The 18,415-nt window shown below is 34.0% G+C and overlaps 1 protein-coding gene across 1 annotated transcript in view; it reads left to right on the forward strand.

The window, feature by feature from the left end:
• Nucleotides 1-17,925: 17,925 nt before the first annotated feature.
• LOC131852351 (uncharacterized) overlaps nt 17,926-18,415 on the forward strand; it is a 40,219-nt gene continuing 39,729 nt past the window's right edge. The window contains exon 1 of the mRNA XM_059203019.1: nt 17,926-18,144. Within this exon, the coding sequence (XP_059059002.1) occupies nt 17,926-18,144 (219 nt within the window). The remainder of the gene's footprint in view (nt 18,145-18,415) is intronic.

The following is an 18,415-nucleotide window of genomic DNA, read 5'->3' on the forward strand; positions in this document are numbered from 1 at the left end:
ACTTCCACTGATAGAAGTACCGATAACAAACTAAGTTAGAGACAGCGGCGGCTCTCCTGTTGTCTGTATTTAGAAAAATGTACTGCGAACTGCGAACAAAGAATCGTGAATATTTTTTAGAATTTAAAAATAAATCTGCATTTTTATAAACATGTACAAGTCCATTTTGAAAAGAATAAGAGCTGAGTTTCTGCTCAGTTCTTATCAGCTCTAGAGCACTCCAAATTGATAATAGATTTAACATATCATAAGAGTCTGTAATAGACCTACAGAAATAAAGATAATTTGATTTTTGATATATATATATATATATATGATATACTCACATATACAGTACAGTATATACTGCAACAACTATAAGTGCCACGACGGCAACAGTTGCTAATGTCTCTGATAACCCCATCTAGGATTACAGTCGTGAATATATATAAAGTTGTATATTTTATATTCAAACCCTTTCAGTTTTGGCACCCAAACCCTTTTAGAATATGACGAAAATATGAAAATTTAACCCAATAACACAAGGCGAGCGACTAAAAGGTCGCTCGATAATCGATCGTGATTCACGCCCCGTATTGCGTACGTTACGTGATTGACCCCCTTACGGTCTACGATATGCCCTTGTAATTAATGAAAATACATTTTATTATAGTGGGCTATATAGTGGGTTCCATTAAACTCGTATTGTTTTTCATACCTTAGTGGTCTAGATGTTAATATATAGGCTTTACTTTTCGATGGTAGTGGGTTCAATACCCGCTTTATGATGTCAATTATATTTCTGAGTATATATTGGACGACTGTTTTTAATACATCTTACTAAAAATTTATGATCACGGATGAATGTTTGTTAATCTGTCCGTCCCTATGTATGCATAAATCTTTAAAACTACGCAACGGATTTTGAAGCGATTTTTTTAAATAGATACAGTGATTCTAGTGGAAGGTTTATATATATAATACATGTACACCCGAGCGAAGCCGGGACTAGTAGCTAGCTTAGTAATAATTTTTGTTACACAGAATTTTTCATTTACCGCTCATTCAGAGATCTGTCTCATCACAACAAGAACTACCAAAGAACTTGTGTGTGTCATATTTTTAAACAAATCCACATTCACATATAATTTTCAGTAAAAATTTTTGTTACACAGAATTTTAATTTACCGTTCATTCAGAGAGCTGTATCACCAAATCAAGAACTACCAAACAACTTGAACTACTAAACAAATCCACATTCACATATATTATTCAGTAATAATTTTTGTTACACAGAATTTTAATTTACCGTTCATTCAGAGAGCTGTATCACCAAATCAAGAACTACCAAACAACTTGAGCTACTAAACAAATCCACTTTCACATATATTTTCAGTAATAATTTTTGTTACACAGAATTTTAATTTACCGTTCATTCAGAGAGCTGTATCACCAAGTCAAGAACTACCAAACAACTTGAACTACTAAACAAATCCACTTTCATATATATTTTCAGTAATAATTTTTGTTTAACGGAATTACTGGCAACCCTCTAATATCTACGCGTAATACATTAGTAAATACTAGCTTTGATTGATTTGAACTGATAACAGTATACATTGGACAATAATGTAATCGATTATAGTTTACATGCGCGTTATCGAAGTCATTTGTCATGATTGGATTGAATTGGACTAGTAGTATTTATATAATGGGCGTTTATTGGGAGAAAACAAGATTGCGTACAGTATAAAATAGTTTTATTGTATCGAGCACGGTTAGGTAGCGACTCGTTCGTTGTTAGGAAGCGACTAGTTCGTTATTAGGAAGCGACTAGTTCGTTATTAGGAAGCGACTAGTTCGTCATTAGGAAGCGACTAGTTCGTTATCAGGAAGCGACTAGTTCGTTATTAGGAAGCGACTAGTTCGTTATTAGGAAGCGACTAGTTCGTTATTAGGAAGCGACTAGTTCGTTGTTAGGAAGCGACTAGTTCGTTATTAGGAAGCGACTAGTTCGTTATTAGGAAGCGACTAGTTCGTTGTTAGGAATCGACTAGTTCGTTATTAGGAAGCGACTAGTTCGTTATTAGGAAGCGACTAGTTCGTTGTTAGGAAGCGACTAGTTCGTTATTAGGAAGCGACTAGTTCGTTATTAGGAAGCGACTAGTTCGTTATTAGGAAGCGACTAGTTCGTTATTAGGAAGCGACTAGTTCGTTATTAGGAAGCGACTAGTTCGTTGTTAGGAAGCGACTAGTTCGTTATTAGGAAGCGACTAGTTCGTTATTAGGAAGCGACTAGTTCGTTGTTAGGAAGCGACTAGTTCGTTATTAGGAAGCGACTAGTTCGTTATTAGGAAGCGACTAGTTCGTTATTAGGAAGCGACTAGTTCGTTGTTAGGAAGCGACTAGTTCGTTATTAGGAAGCGACTAGTTCGTTATTAGGAAGCGACTAGTTCGTTGTTAGGAAGCGACTAGTTCGTTATTAGGAAGCGACTAGTTCGTTATTAGGAAGCGACTAGTTCGTTGTTAGGAAGCGACTAGTTCGTTATTAGGAAGCGACTAGTTCGTTATTAGGAAGCGATTGGTTCGTTGTTAGGAAGCGACTAGTTCGTTATTAGGAAGCGACTAGTTCGTTATTAGGAAGCGACTAGTTCGTTATTAGGAAGCGACTAGTTCGTTATTAGGAAGCGATTGGTTCGTTGTTAGGAAGCGACTAGTTCGTTATTAGGAAGCGACTAGTTCGTTGTTAGGAAGCGACTAGTTCGTTATTAGGAAGCGACTAGTTCGTTATTAGGAAGCGACTAGTTCGTTGTTAGGAAGCGACTAGTTCGTTATTAGGAAGCGACTAGTTCGTTATTAGGAAGCGATTGGTTCGTTGTTAGGAAGCGACTAGTTCGTTATTAGGAAGCGACTAGTTCGTTATTAGGAAGCGACTAGTTCGTTATTAGGAAGCGACTAGTTCGTTATTAGGAAGCGATTGGTTCGTTGTTAGGAAGCGACTAGTTCGTTATTAGGAAGCGACTAGTTCGTTATTAGGAAGCGACTAGTTCGTTATTAGGAAGCGACTAGTTCGTTATTAGGAAGCGATTGGTTCGTTATTAGGAAGCGATTGGTTCGTTATTAGGAAGCGACTATTTCGTCGTTGTTAGTACTAGTATGTAATATTTATTTATTTATTAAAACGACTAGTTCGTTGTTGTTAGTACTAGTATGTAATATTTATTTATTTATTAAAACGACTAGTTCGTTATTAGGAAGCGACTAGTTCGTTGTTGTTAGTACTAGTATGTAATATTTATTTATTTATTAAAACGACTAGTTCGTTATTAGGAAGCGACTAGTTCGTTGTTGTTAGTACTAGTATGTAATATTTATTTATTTATTAAAACTTTAAAGCACAAATAAAGGTGCACATTGCACATTGGACTTAACGCCTTGAGGCATTTTCTCCCAGTCAACTATTGGGCAAACAGAGATTCATGTAGGCAGTGCATTAACAAAATTTGAAATTCAAATATAAAAAATAAAAATAAAAAGAAGATAACGTTAAATACATAATATTAATAAATAATTATACATAATATTGTGTTATCTGTGGTTCCAAAAAAGTAATCTGTACATATAAATAAAATTGGAGTGTCTGTTTGTAATATTGAAATAACTGTTTTTTTACTACATGCATATGAATATAAACACGGTATATACACCAAAATAACATTTTTTACAATTTTTGTCTGTATCTCTGAAATGGCTGGATTGATTTTGGCAGATAGCTGATGTAATAAGGAGTAACTTAGGCTACTTTTATTTTAGAAAAATAAGGTTAAATTCCACGCGGACGAAGTCGCGGGTACAGCTAGTTGAATTATAAAGAGATCCCTTCAATAACATAAAAATTGGCGTAAAATTAATGAATACGTTTCAATTGTTTCAAATTGATGTATTGTATTTTAAATAAAAAATAATATATATATATATATATATATATTATTGTAATGTTTAGAATACTGATAAATTTAAGATCTTAATGTACATAAGTTCAAGTAAAGTAATTGAATCATAAAACAGATCTCTTCCATAAAAACTGGCGTAAAATTAATGAATACATTTTCGACTGTTTCGAGTATAAAACGTACATTGTATGAGAATATATTAAATTCTTTGCCCCACCAACGATGCATAAACGTTCATGATTATTCCAAATTAAACAAAAAAACCTTTAATTTAACACTTCCAATATCGTTAAAGATAAATTTGTACAAGCTCTTTAATCGCGCCCAAAACAAATATCAGACACGACGTCCTATATCGAAATAGGGTACAAAAAATATAATTCCACGCTTGTTTTCGGCTACGACGCTACGTAGGGGTCTACGAGGGGCGCGGGGTGAACGACCTAGGGGTATAATGGCGCGGGTCGATACCCCCGCTTGTCTACCCTCCGCCCCCGCACCCCCACCCTGGGGGATCCTGGAAGATGAATCAAGTAGCAAGTAGCCGTGGGCCGTCTAAGGTTGCTGATACTTTTCAGTGCATAGTGGAGATGTTAGATTAACTTTCGCACAATGTAAACTGATGGAATGAGAATGAGAGAATGTAGTTACAGTTGGACTGAATAGGGTCGTTTTTTTTGACAGACTCTTAGGTTAAAATTGATAAAGAGGCCAGGACAGTTCACACAGCGACATCTAGTACCAAACCAAGTACAGCTTGTACTATAGTTACTAAACGACTGAAACTTTCATTTTTTTTAAATAAAATTGGAGTGTCTATTTGTAATATTGAAATAATTGTTTTTTACTATGCATATGAATATAAATACAGTACATACACAAAAATATTTTTTTTTACAGGATTTGTCTGTCTGTCAGTTTGTCTATTTATTTGTTCCGGCTAATCTCTGAAAGCTGGACCGATTTTTACGGGACTTCTATTGGCAGGTAGCTGTTGTAATAAGGAGTAACTTAGGCTACTTTTATTTTAGAAAATAAAGTTAAATTGCGGACGAAGTCGCGGGAACAGCCAGTTTATTATATACATAGTGTTGAAGTCAAATAATCATACTGATGAATATAAATGTATTATGCTAGGAATCAGCGATAATCGAAGATGTATATAAGATTGTTTGAATAAAAAAAATAAAGAAATTTATTTTATATTACCAGCCGTGCCCGCGATTTTAACATTTTTTCATTTTTTTTTATGAAATTTATAGCCTAGTGTAGTGTAGTGTTATTCTGACTTCTAAGCTATATTACTGTAAAGTTTCATCAAAAATCCGTTGAGTACTTTTTGTGTGAAATGGTAACAAACATCCATTCATCCATCTATCCATCCATACCCACAAAAATTTACGTTTTTAATATTACATTATCTTATATATAAAATTCTCGTGTCACAGTTTTCGTTCCCATACTTCTCCGAAACGGCTTGACCGATTCTCATGAAATTTTGTGAGCGTATTGAGTAAGTCTGAGAATCGGCCAACATCTATTTTTATATTTTTCATTCCCCTAAATGTTAGGGGTAGTCCACCCGTAATTTTTTTTTTATTTCAAGGCAAAACAACGTTTGCAGGGACCGCTAGTATACATATATGTAGACTAGAAAATATTTTCATAAATTAAATTTAAGCACTTTTGAATAGTCATAATTATTTTCTGAATCTACTACTTATTCGCAGAGCTGTCTCATCACAAGAAGAACGATAAAGAAACTTGAGTGTTGCTCTTTTAAATAATTGTTGTAACTTTACTTATTTTTAAGTTAAAATGTTATGATATTGTATTATAAAAATATATATGATACTAGCTATTTGTAATAAAATAAATTTTTAAGTTAAAATGTTATGATGTATAATAGAAAAATACTAGCTTTTGCCCGCAGCTTCGATCGCGTTAATTTATCCCCTTAGGGGTGGAATTAATGAAAATCCTTTCTTAGGGGACTACGTCATAGTAGCTTTATGGATGCAAAGTCTCAGCCCGATTGGTTTAAAATTGACAAAATTTCATACAAATTTTCATCCCCTTTTTATTCCCTTGGGGGTAGAATTAATCAAAATCCTTTCTTCATCGACCTGCATGTCAAATTTTAGCCCGATCCGTCCAATGGTTTGGGTTGTGCGTTGATAGATCACTACGTCAGTCACCTTTGAGTTATATATATTTAGACATATATATAACAAAATAATATTGTGACTATAAATTGAGATGTAAGCTATCCTAACTTTCAAATTGGATCAAATTGCAACAACGTGCAACACAAATTTTAGGAGTCCATCGCGGATATTCAAACGTGAAACGTAATTTTTATATATAAAAATTGTATTATAAGATACCGTAAACTTGTACATATACTTACAGAATATATGAGTAGCATATATAAAACTTTGAATACTGTTGTTATCGCTTCATATTACTTACATAAACTCTTTATTACTCCATAAAACTCATTTCGTTCCTCGCCGTTGCCGTTGCTACGACAAACTTTGCCCGTGTATAGTGTAATACAATATAATGACATTAGAATCCAATGATTATATGATATACAATATCTTAAAATCAACTTGTGTTCACGAGTATGATTTTTTGTATCGGTCTGGGTGTTTTCTATTCAATTAAATTCAATTTATTTACTGGAACATGTGTACATAATGGTCTTAAGAATATAATAGTTTCAAATAAGCCTTGCCGTTTCTGGCGTGTAAAATCTTACAATAATATTTATATTACATTATTATATTTATAATTATTATTACAATCCATTATTATCATTTAAATAATAATTTGTGGAATAATAACATTTATTTAGTAATTCTTTAATATACTTTTAAATTGTTCATTGTTCAAATTTCTATAATTGTCTGGAAGATGATTGGAAATTTTTATGGCCATACAATATACATTGTTTGAATGTATTTACGATCTGTGTATTTATCCCGGTCTAAGTTGGACCTGGGGGGAAGCTGCAAGTAGTGGACGTGAGTGTTAATGCATTTTAAAAGGGCCTTTTAAACCTACACCCGTGTCACAAGTCCGCGCTACTTGGAGTTTACTTGCTACCGGCTTCAAAGCCCAAATCATCATGTTTTATTAGTGCTTCTTACACTATAGTCTCCAGAGTTAACAAGCTGCAAGTAAATTCTTCTCAATTTATTTAATGAATTGACAATATAGTATCCAAGCCCACATACATAATGTACATTAAATATATATTAATAATGGACGCCGCTACTGTACGTAAAGACTGAGGCAAAGCTTTTGATGAGGTCACAGTGGCTTTCAGCAGTATAACCTCTAAACCGCATACGGTATTTGAACGAAAATTTCCAACTAATCCAGCTTATTGTAAATCTCGTTTACACGTTCAATGGTCTTTACAAATTAATCCGATTACTACAAATGTTACTATTAATGATATTAATGATAAGCCGAGAACAATTCACACAGCGCCATCTAGTCCCAAACTAAGCAAAGCTTACGTTATTAGGAGTTTATAACTGATGAAAATAATAATAATCTCAGGACAATTCACACAGCGCCATCTAGTCCCAAGTTAAGCTAGCTAAGCTTGTTTAAGTTTAAGCTTTTGTTATGGGTACTACACAACTGATATAAATACTAAGATTTTTTTTCGTAAATACATACATATTATACATAGAAAACACCCAGACCGATACAAACAATTATATTTATGAATACAAATGTTTGTGCCGTGTGAGGAATCGAACCCGCGACCATCGGACGTAAATCGGTGTGCTAGACCGCTAGACCACCGAGGTCGTCAATAATGTATACAAAATTACCACCAGCTAGTATTTAAACTCAAGGTACACTCACGAAGCAAGTGAAACAAGTTGCAAACTTAAAACAAACTATTAAACCTCCCAGTTTGGTGGATCGTTGCCGAAATAACGTAATGCTCGTGGCTGCGGTGTAAAACTTCCGTAAAATTAGGCGGTGCTCAAATAGAAGTGTGAATTTCGAAGTCGTCGCCGGACGGGCATACTCGTAATTACTGCACGATCCTTCCGTTTCCGGGGGTGGGGGTATGTCCCCAGTGGGGGAGGACATCGGTCGCTCTATGTGGGTTACTGTGCCGAAATTTGGCATGGGGAAAATTGTGTGAAATTGCTTTATTGTTGCACATTTTGATTGGAAAATGACAACAGAATCTCTGTAGTGGTTGGTTGTTTGGTAGATAGACATCAGTATTTTGTACTGTTATATAAACCAATAATTGTTTCATTTGATGGGAAGAAGATATCAGTACATTATCCATAAGTACTTGTAATAAGTAAAGGTAAAGGCAGACATAATAAAAAACATAACAATTCTTTTTTTGTGAATAAAGCAAATATAACTGACAATTTTAATCAAAAGAAGACCTGATGTTTCTGAATATATCATTATGATAGACAAATTTATCAAAAAACCATTTTAAACTTCGGCTTCAGTCGACCCGTGATCAAGACGTCTCAAGCAGCGTTGAAATATCGGAAGCTCATTAACAATAATATCAAGGTAAATATCTTGTTTATTAATTATATAAGTCTGCAAATGTATCCAATTTTAAATCCAAATAGAGCAAAGATTTTTCCAGTTGTATACGTGATCACACGAATTTGAGGCACATCTAAATCATTACAAGAAGATTTTCAATTGTCCTGATTGTTCAATAGAATAACAATCACCAAATAGTTACTAATATCAACTAAACTACTTCCTTATCTTATTAATAAAAGTAATAAAACTTAAACATGCTTAGGAGCCGAGAGTTTATGGCATCGTCCCAAAACCATTTGGACGTAATTCGACGGCAATCTTGAATTACGAACGACTGACTGCTCACTACTGATTATATACTTTAACATTGTCTATAGAGTTATCAACAGATATATCTAGGTCTTAGTGATCAGAAAATCAATTATGGTCTGTTGCGACATAAACATTTTCTTCCTTTACTGGATCTTATCGTCATTGTTGAGGACCATCTTTAGTTACGTGTTCAATTTCATATATAGTTGAACAAAAATCCTTGGTTACCGCAAGAACATTTTTCCAACTAAGAATTTCTGGCTTCCTGAATTTTTAACTTTATGTTCAAATTGTCAGGATTCTCTATCAAAAGATTGAAGATAGCGCTATATTGGATGTTCTCTGAGAATAGATTCATTTATTCTGCGCTCGTCCAATATAGATTGGTATTCTATGCCAGCGTCATCTATTCTCCAGAGGACACGAATTCGAAATTAAAAGCATATTTATATGCACTTACGACACACAATGTTTGATTTGCTTTTTCTTCATTGTTCAGTTCGGGAACTAGTTACAATCTAGAAGAATTACCAAAAATTTTTACGTACATATAATCGCTATTTACTCTATACCAAATATAATTTTAAACGACTTACAATTTCATTGAATATTAATTCTACAATTGATGATTTTAATATAAAACAAGAAGATATAATTAATTCATTAAATGAGAATAATGAAAATAGAAAGTATGCTATCCTTAATTTAGGATATGCTCCACATGGTACCATATTTAACAATCATGCGACACCAGATCCTTTGCTAGGCATAATTACTCGAGCGATCATCGAGTTTCAGACAGTTCGCTCTAAAGATATTATATGGAAAATTTAGGAAGGCATCACGGGTAATGCGCAGTGCGAACACTTAAGTCCCAGTAACATCATTTGTATAATTTACTCCTAAGTGGGAGCTGGGAGGTTTCAAGCCGGCGGCGAGATCGGATAAGTGTCGGATGTAATGCAGTATAGTGATACTTCACGGTTGTAAATATTTTATATTGTTGTCACTACTCGCTTGTGTCGCGTTGAGTGTTGTAACATTATTGTGAATGAGTATGAATTATCTTTCGGTGTATACTTGGAGAAGAGGAGTGTGTTTAATTTTGTTTTCTTCCTACTTATTCATATATTCCTTTTTATCTAATTTAAGTTATATTTCTATATTTTCTTCTTCTAAAGCTATATGTCATACATTTATAGAGTTTAAATAGTTCAAGTAGTATAGAGGACAAAGATAGTGTTGTAAATTTAATCTGATTTTTGTTCATGTGTTTAATAAACATATATTTATTTCTCATCTTTCAGGACACTTTTCATGCAGACAGTCAAATCTCGACCACTATTACTAAACATTACATTTCATTTGTAAGTGTAGCAGCTCATATCCTAATTTTATAAATATCTTACTTGCATCTTCAATGAGATAGATTAAGAAATTAGAATGTTGTTATAGATGCATGGATCGATTTAAAATTTCCTTGAAATAATACCATTTCTAAATAATAAGAAAATTTAGATTAAGAACATTAAATAGACAGACGTTGATTTTATGATCAATAATTCAACTTTAAAAAGTAACAGAGAGTCTAAAGCTGGCGTTTTTGTAGATTAACACAGCTCAAATTCGCTGAGTACTAAAATAAACCATCTGGAAATAAGTATATGCTCTCGTAATTCGCAGTTTGGATATTCAACTCTAAGTTGTAAGATCGTTTGATTGTTTAAAATAGCTACGCTTTCTTACAACTCCGACATTATAAAATCTCAAGCTTCATTCTGTCTTCGCTCGAAAGGAGTTTCAGTTCGAAGTGCAATTTCAAGACAGTTCTGTTAACTGTCAGAAGGTAATTAAGCCTGCCAAAGCGAAACGTGAGATATTGTGTGCCCGCTCCCCTCCCTCTTTTCAAGCCTCCAGTGATGGACGTGATCGAGATTAGGTTTCAGCTTTTTAAAGTTTCTTCAACTTGTTTTATTTGCTTTATCATTGGCGTCGGGCACTGTGACTTTCAGATGTTCTAAATAGTTATAAAGTTTATTGAGAACTTTACAAAATATTTCGCTATCTCAAGATTCGTTAGGAGTGCTATAGAAATATGATAGCTTCATTACAAGTCACTTGACAAGATTATCTGATGATAAATAACTACTTATATTTATAGACTAATATATATGAAAAGACTATCCAATGTCGAAAGGCAAATGTGTCTCTTAGTAGTAAGCGGTTATACTATTCAAAATCAAAATATTTGTATTCATGTAGGTCTGTTATAGACTCTTATGATATGTCAAATCTACCGTCAGTTCAGAGTGTTTCGAGATGAGATCTGACAAGAAAACTTTCTAACCTTACATATTAAATTATATCATCATTAAGATATTAAAGAAACAAGAAATTAGCCAAATATATTGTATCGGACATAACCCTGAATACATGAAACTTCAGGGTCGGTAACGCGCATGTAACATCTCTGGTGTTTCAGGCGTCCATAGGCTACGGTAACTGTTTACCATCAAATAGGCCGTATGCTTGTTTAATATTAAAAAAATCATCATTTCTGAATTCGGATGGGCCGTATGCTTGTTTACCACCATTATAGTAATCCTTAGAGTTTTAATTCAGTGAAGCAACATATAATACATCACCCTGTACCACGTAATTTTTCAAAGATCCTAAATGCATTATTTCGTACTCATGGCTTTCTTAATTTAGTGTATAATATCTTAAATCTAAAAGGCGGCGTCATTATAGCGGTCTCTGCTTTAAAAAACCATTTCAACAAATCTGTCCCGTGCAGAGGCGATTTAAGATAAAACATATCGCAGACAGACTCAATTGCCGACTCAGAAATCTCCAAAATGTTCGTTTGATAGAAGGGATTCTATTTGGATTAAAATTTATCGAAACGTCTAAATTTCAAATCGAAAATGTTTGCAATATTTATAGATTTTTCTTCGGAGTACGCCACTTCATGGATCATTAGCTCTTGATGATTTCTTATTTTTATCTTAAAACCAGATTTATATGTTAGAAGTTTTAGTCATCAATCACTTTCGTTCACAATTGACACTTTCCAAACAATTGCTGAAATCTTTTATTCTAATATTTGTGTAGGAAGAAAAGTAAATCCATACAAATACTTTGACGGCCTCGGTGATCTAGCGATTTAGAACGCCACTTTTCGTTTAATGGACGCGGGTTCGATTCCTCGGAAACATTTGTATTCATGAGTATGACTGTTTGTTTTTGTCTGGAATCTAATGTGTATATTTTCAAAGGAAAGCTATCTAAGTATATATATATATATGATGACCTCGGTGGTCTAGCGGCTTATTACGACCGATGGTCACGGGTTCGATTCCTCGCACGGCACAAACATTTATATCCATGGGTATGATTGTTTGTATCGGTCTGGGTGTTCTATGTATAATATGTATGTATTTACAAAAAAAATATCTATGTATGTATCAGTTATCTAGTACCCATAACACAAGCTTTAGTTAGCTTAACTTGGGTCTAGATGGCGCTGTGTGAATTGTCCTGAGATTATTATTATATCTGCCAGTTATTCTTTGGGTCTTAGACTCCGAGCTTGTCTTATGGGTACTAGACACCTATAGCACAAGCTCAGCTTAGATTGGGCTTAGATGGCGCTGTTTGGATTGTCCAAGGATATTTTTTTTTAATTCAAACTACCAAATAGCAAAGTTGGCATATCTATACATATAAATAAAATTGGAGTGTCTGTTTGTAATATTGAAATAACCGTTTTTTATTACATGTATATGAATATAAATACGGTACATACACCAAAATATATTTTTTTATAATTTTTGTCTCTCTGTCTGTCTGTTTGTTCCGACTAATCTCTGAAATGGGTGGACTGATTTTGACGGAACTTTTTTTGGTAGGTAGCTGATGTAATAAGGAGTAACTTAGTATACATTTAATTTAGAAACAATCATTATTTTTTAGAAAATAATGTTAAATTCCACGTAGATGAAGTCGCGGGTACAGTTAGAAAGTAAACATGAAGTCTTAGTTCTCCGAATGGCAATGAGTGGTATCAGAGGCGTCAAAAGATAACGTAATGTCTCTAGAACTTACGTAATTTTATGTATATAGGCGATTACGTCTTACCATCAGGCGGGCCGTAAGCATATTTGCCAGTCTAATTCTATAAAAAAATATTGAAACAAACGTAAGTAAAATTATTTAATAAAAATATAAAAACTCTTATCGTACCTTATACAAAACATTTATGAGGCATTTTGTATTACTTATTGTAGGCATTTTTATATAATATACCCTACATACGGGCGTCCTTACCGTAATGTTAGTATATTTATATCCTTATATATACAGAACTCAAAAAAGTTCAAGTCTCCATTGAATTTGATGCTGTTTTTGCCATGTACATTTACGCAGTACTTTTTACAATTTCGACGACCTCTGTAGTCCAGCGGTTAAGCACACAGCCTTATTTATGACGGCCGTGGGTTCGATTCCTCGCACGGTGCAAACATTTGTAACCATTGGTATGATTGTTATGTTACTTTGGATGTTTTCAGTATATGTTATGTATGTAATTATAAAAAAAAAATTAGTATTTGTATCAGTTGTCTTGGTACACACAACACAAGCTCTGCTTCCTTTGGAAATAGATGGCGCTGTGTGGATTGTACAAGATTATTTGCATCGTGATAGTGATAGAAATAGTCATAACTATGTTCACCATATGAATATAGTATGCACTATTATCACAAAGTATTTTTTTTTATATAGATTTATAAATCCATACATTCTATTAATATTATAAACGCGAAAGTTTGTGAGAACATAGTGTAAGTATGAAACCTTACAGTAATATAGCTTATGCATCAGAATAACACATAGACTATATTTTATATTGAAATATTAACGCGGGTGAATCCGCGAGCACAGCTAGTACATATAGAAAACAACCAGACCAATTCAATCCGGCGCCCCCGGGCGCCCCTCCGATCGATCCCCCGTCCAATTCAAACGGGGATCGAAATTACGACGGCCTGAGCCGAGGTTCGAACCCCTAGTGGTACCCTCAGACTAAAGTCGTATCCGTCAGGCAGGAGTTGGCCTTCAGCCGCTCCATAAGTCCTTCCGCGGGTTTGGAGTGCCATCTGCACTCGCCCCATAACGTCCGGTGAAGCTGTAAAGGCCAGCTACGGCCAACAGCATTAGAGTAGTCCGAAAAAAAAAAAACCAATTCAAACAATCATACTCATGAAATGTTTACCGTGAGAAGAAACGAACCTGCAAGCATCGGAAGAATCTAACCCATCGAGGCCTATATTATTTGTACTGATAAAGAATTAGATATCAAGTTTTATTCTTTATCACATATCATCAACGCACGTAAATATAATTTAAGATGTAACGGAATACTATCTTCACTAATCATTTCCACTTCACATCAGCTATGATATCAATGATTCAGATATCCTATGGCCCTATCTCGTGCCATATTACTGCTGGAGTGTATGCGCTCTTCCCGCGGCAGTATCACTCGACTCTCGTACGACATTTTCATTTTATCTCGACGTCTTTATACTGTCGATAACTCGTATCTATGAGAAGTGCGGGTGACGTGAGCCCCTCGCTGCGTTCAATACCAGTAATTTGACAGACTCACACCATTTGCATTTCGGATTGTTTCCCGTTTTGTACACCATTTGCGTTTTATGCGGCGCGCTCGGCTTACTTAGGGTTAAGACTTTCTTCGGATCCCCCTAATTTGCTAGTTAAAATTTCACATCTCGAGTCTTTGATCGATAAATGATTCTTTATAGTTACATTCGCAGCTTCATTTATAACTGCAACATTTTCAGAAGCAATAATATTAAGGAGCATTATTAATTTGTCTCTTCCGTACTCGTTTACTGAGAATTTTACCCGTCAATTAGAATAAACTTCAATATTTCCTTGACTGTCTGTATGAACATTGATGACGAATTGCATAGAATTGGTTCCTACTCCAATGCCAGCGATCAAATCGATTGGTACCTCCAGTCCCGTGGTGATACCGTTTACCCGTGATGTTAATCTAGGCGTTGGTGCTGATGATACACTGCTTAGAAGCAGGATAGCTATCGCTATAGGTATTATGCCATAGCATGCCCTAAAAGAAAACTTAAAATATTACTATTTATACAATTGTGTTAATTAATATTGTAAAAGGTCTAAAAGTCTACGTTTCCATAAAGAAATTGTACTCAGTTGAGTGCCTTGGGAGATACCTATCTATGGACTGCAATCCAATAATTGTATTGGATGGGCTGATGATAATGATGATTAATAAATATTAATTTTAACTCATTTTAGTATATTTAATTGTGCGTTTGTAGGTGATAGTGCTTGGTTATATGGAATACTACAATATTACTACTTATACAAAGTTAAAACAAAAACGAAAATGCTTATATAGAGCTAAAACTTTCTAGTTTTGTGTAGAATTATTACGGTTTATTTTCTTCTTAATATTTCTTTACAGTTGAATTCTAATTTACTCACATGGATACTGCCCGGAGGCACAGATGCGCGTCCTATCTCTCAGTGAGAACACTCGCACTCGAATGAACTAATCGTAATAGCAGATTCCAAGCGTCTCGCCGATCAGATAAGCAACTCATATCTACCGATCTTGTACTTGAAGGCATATTGATCTTTAAGCAACGTACTATAAAGTTTCAATTCGTTAATAGCACTCCTTTATAAAAGTAAATAGTTTTATAGAAAAAATAGATATGGGAAACTCGATAAAGGTTTGAGAGAATGTGACATGTTTCGCAATTTCCGTTAGTTGTCCTTTGTTGAAATTCCAATCTTTTTGTGATTCACGAATTCTTTTTGTTTCTCCTATATTTTATTACTCTTTCCTGTTTATATGAAGATTTTAGTTGGTACCTTGTTCTATGTTATGAGTACAATGATCTATGTTATGAGTATATGAGTATAATGATGGCTGGCTCATACGTCATACTCGTGAACGGGTGCTGTGGGGACTGGTCTGTTCAGGTTGTGAACACTGATTAAATTTTTTGTTCTTTGCGATAGCATAAGCTGGTGGTCACTCTATTCTCCCAAATTTGAATTTTAATAACTGTATTTATCATAAACATGTTCCACTATTATTTGAAAAAAATACGAGCTGTGTTTCTTGTCAGTTCTTCTCATCTCGATATCATTCCGAACTGACGGTAGATTTGACATATCATAAGAGTCTGTAATAGACCTACATGAATAAGATATTTTGAATTTGAATTTGAATTTGTTGTACTATTTTACTTAATCGTTTAATTGTCTATAAGGCTCTAATTGTCCAAACACCCACATACAATCGTACCGTAATTTAAATATTCCATTCGCTTACTTTTTGATGAACCGTCTCTATTTGCAGTCTATAGTTGAATTATATATAACTACGAATTGTCCAGGCAAAGGTTTTATTGCCATATAACTTAACATCGTTATTAAAAATAGGGGTTGGTGATAGAACGGTGAAAATTTAAGGTTCATTATTTCGACAAAAAATATTAGTATTTTTTAAAGTAACATAATAAAAATAAAACAATGTTTTTTAGAATAATTTTTAATTTTGTTTTGGATGAGCCAAAACACTCAGGGATATAAAACGAAGTTATAAACCTATTCTCAGACTTACTGAATATACATATAAAATTTCATCAAAATCGTCCTAACCGGATATTCGGATTATAAACACGAAACCGTGTGACACGAGAATCTTATGTATTACATAGAAAATAAACTCATAATTCTTGACTATAATTAAGAGAGCGCATAGACTCATTTATCTTTGCAATAATTCTCATTTGTCTGTTTACATCCACCGCCATCGCCATCGGGAGGTCTTTAATAACATTATCATTGTAAATATCTTGTTTAAATATATATATATATATATAAACATATAGTGGCCTATGCGTCTATTATGGACGATTTATGGCGATTTATGGATTAATGGTCATTGAACAGCTTTTTTCGTGGCTATATAAACCGTTGTTTTATTGTTTAAATAAATGTAAACAATTGTGTCAAACTATATACTTCTAATTATTAACATGGTATTATATTCAGAAATATACTAAACGCTACTCAAAGTAATGAATACGATTATCATTCCCATACATATACATATATTTAGGACTAGCTGTAGCCGCGACATCGTCCGAGTGGAATTTAACTTTATTTTTCTAAAATAAATATAGTCTAAGTCACTCCTTATTACCTTAGCTACCTGCCAAAAAAAGTCCTATCAAAATCGGTCCAGCCATTTCAGAAATTAGCCGGAATAAACAGATAGACAGACAGACAAAAAATGTAATAAATGATATTTTGGCGTATGTACCGTATTTATTTTCATTCTCCATTCATATGCATGTAGTAAATACGGTTATTTCAATATTACAAACAGACACTTCAATTTTATTTATATGTATAGATGTAAAATGAGTGTAGATTCTTCTACTTTGGAAAAATAAGGGATCAGATCCCTATTTTCGTTGGCGAATGTAGTACTTATAAACAACTTGATTGACGAGCGTGCATGGCAATAGTTGATCATGCACGGGATTTTCATTCAATGTTAGACATAGACACCTATATAAATATATTATGTGAATAAACTGGCTTTAAGAAAAAAGTAATTCAATTGAGTTTCTTGCCAGTTCTTCTCAATAGGATTTATATACTGAACTGGACGATAGGGACAAAATTATAATATAAAAAATTCGGTTTCATAAGCCACTAAAATGTCCAACATGAATAAAATGATTTTTAAATTTGAATTTGAACAACTTCAAGTCTCACGTGCTAGGAAAGAATAAGTAACAACTTAATATAAAAAAATTGGTTTCATAAGCGACTAAAATGTCCTACATGAATAAAATAATTTTTTAATTACAATTTGAACAACTTCAAGGCTCACGTGCTAGGAAAGAATAAGTTACAATTTGCGTTAATAGTTTTGGCCCTCTTACACCTTTTATTATACCATTCAATTTTAAAATACCACTAGTTGATGATGATTCACGAATTATATTAATAACAGAATGTTTTCTTTTCAGATTATATGGACTCGCTATGCAAGGACCATTTCTTGCAGCGACAGTATAGGAAAGTGGATGGCGGCGTGCTATGGTCACGTAATGAGCGTAACCTGGACTGCACGGTGACGTTCCAAACACACAGCATCCTGCAGAGGTTCATGCTGCACTTCGACCTGTTGCAGCTGGACTGCAATGATCACTTGTATGTGTACGATGGTGCGCACGCTACAGGCCCCCCTAAGGTAAAAATTTCTTTTATCTAAAGTTTCACTTTTGGCGGCGTGGTGGGCCGGTTCGATTCTCCCTCTAATAAGGTTGAGTGTAATGATGGCTGGCTCATCCGACATACTCGTGAACGGGTGCTACTTGTGGGGGCTGGTCTGTTCAGGTTACGAACACTGATTAGACTTTTTGTTTTTGCAATAGCATATGCTGGTGGTCACTCTATTCTCCCAAATTTGAATTTAAATGAATCTGTATTACTTTAAACATATACCACATTTACTTAAAAAG

The sequence above is a fragment of the Achroia grisella genome, unplaced genomic scaffold (genome assembly GCF_030625045.1).
Source record: "Achroia grisella isolate CSIRO2021 unplaced genomic scaffold, CSIRO_AGI_Agris_v1 utg842, whole genome shotgun sequence".
NCBI classification, from domain to species: Eukaryota; Metazoa; Arthropoda; class Insecta; order Lepidoptera; family Pyralidae; genus Achroia; species Achroia grisella.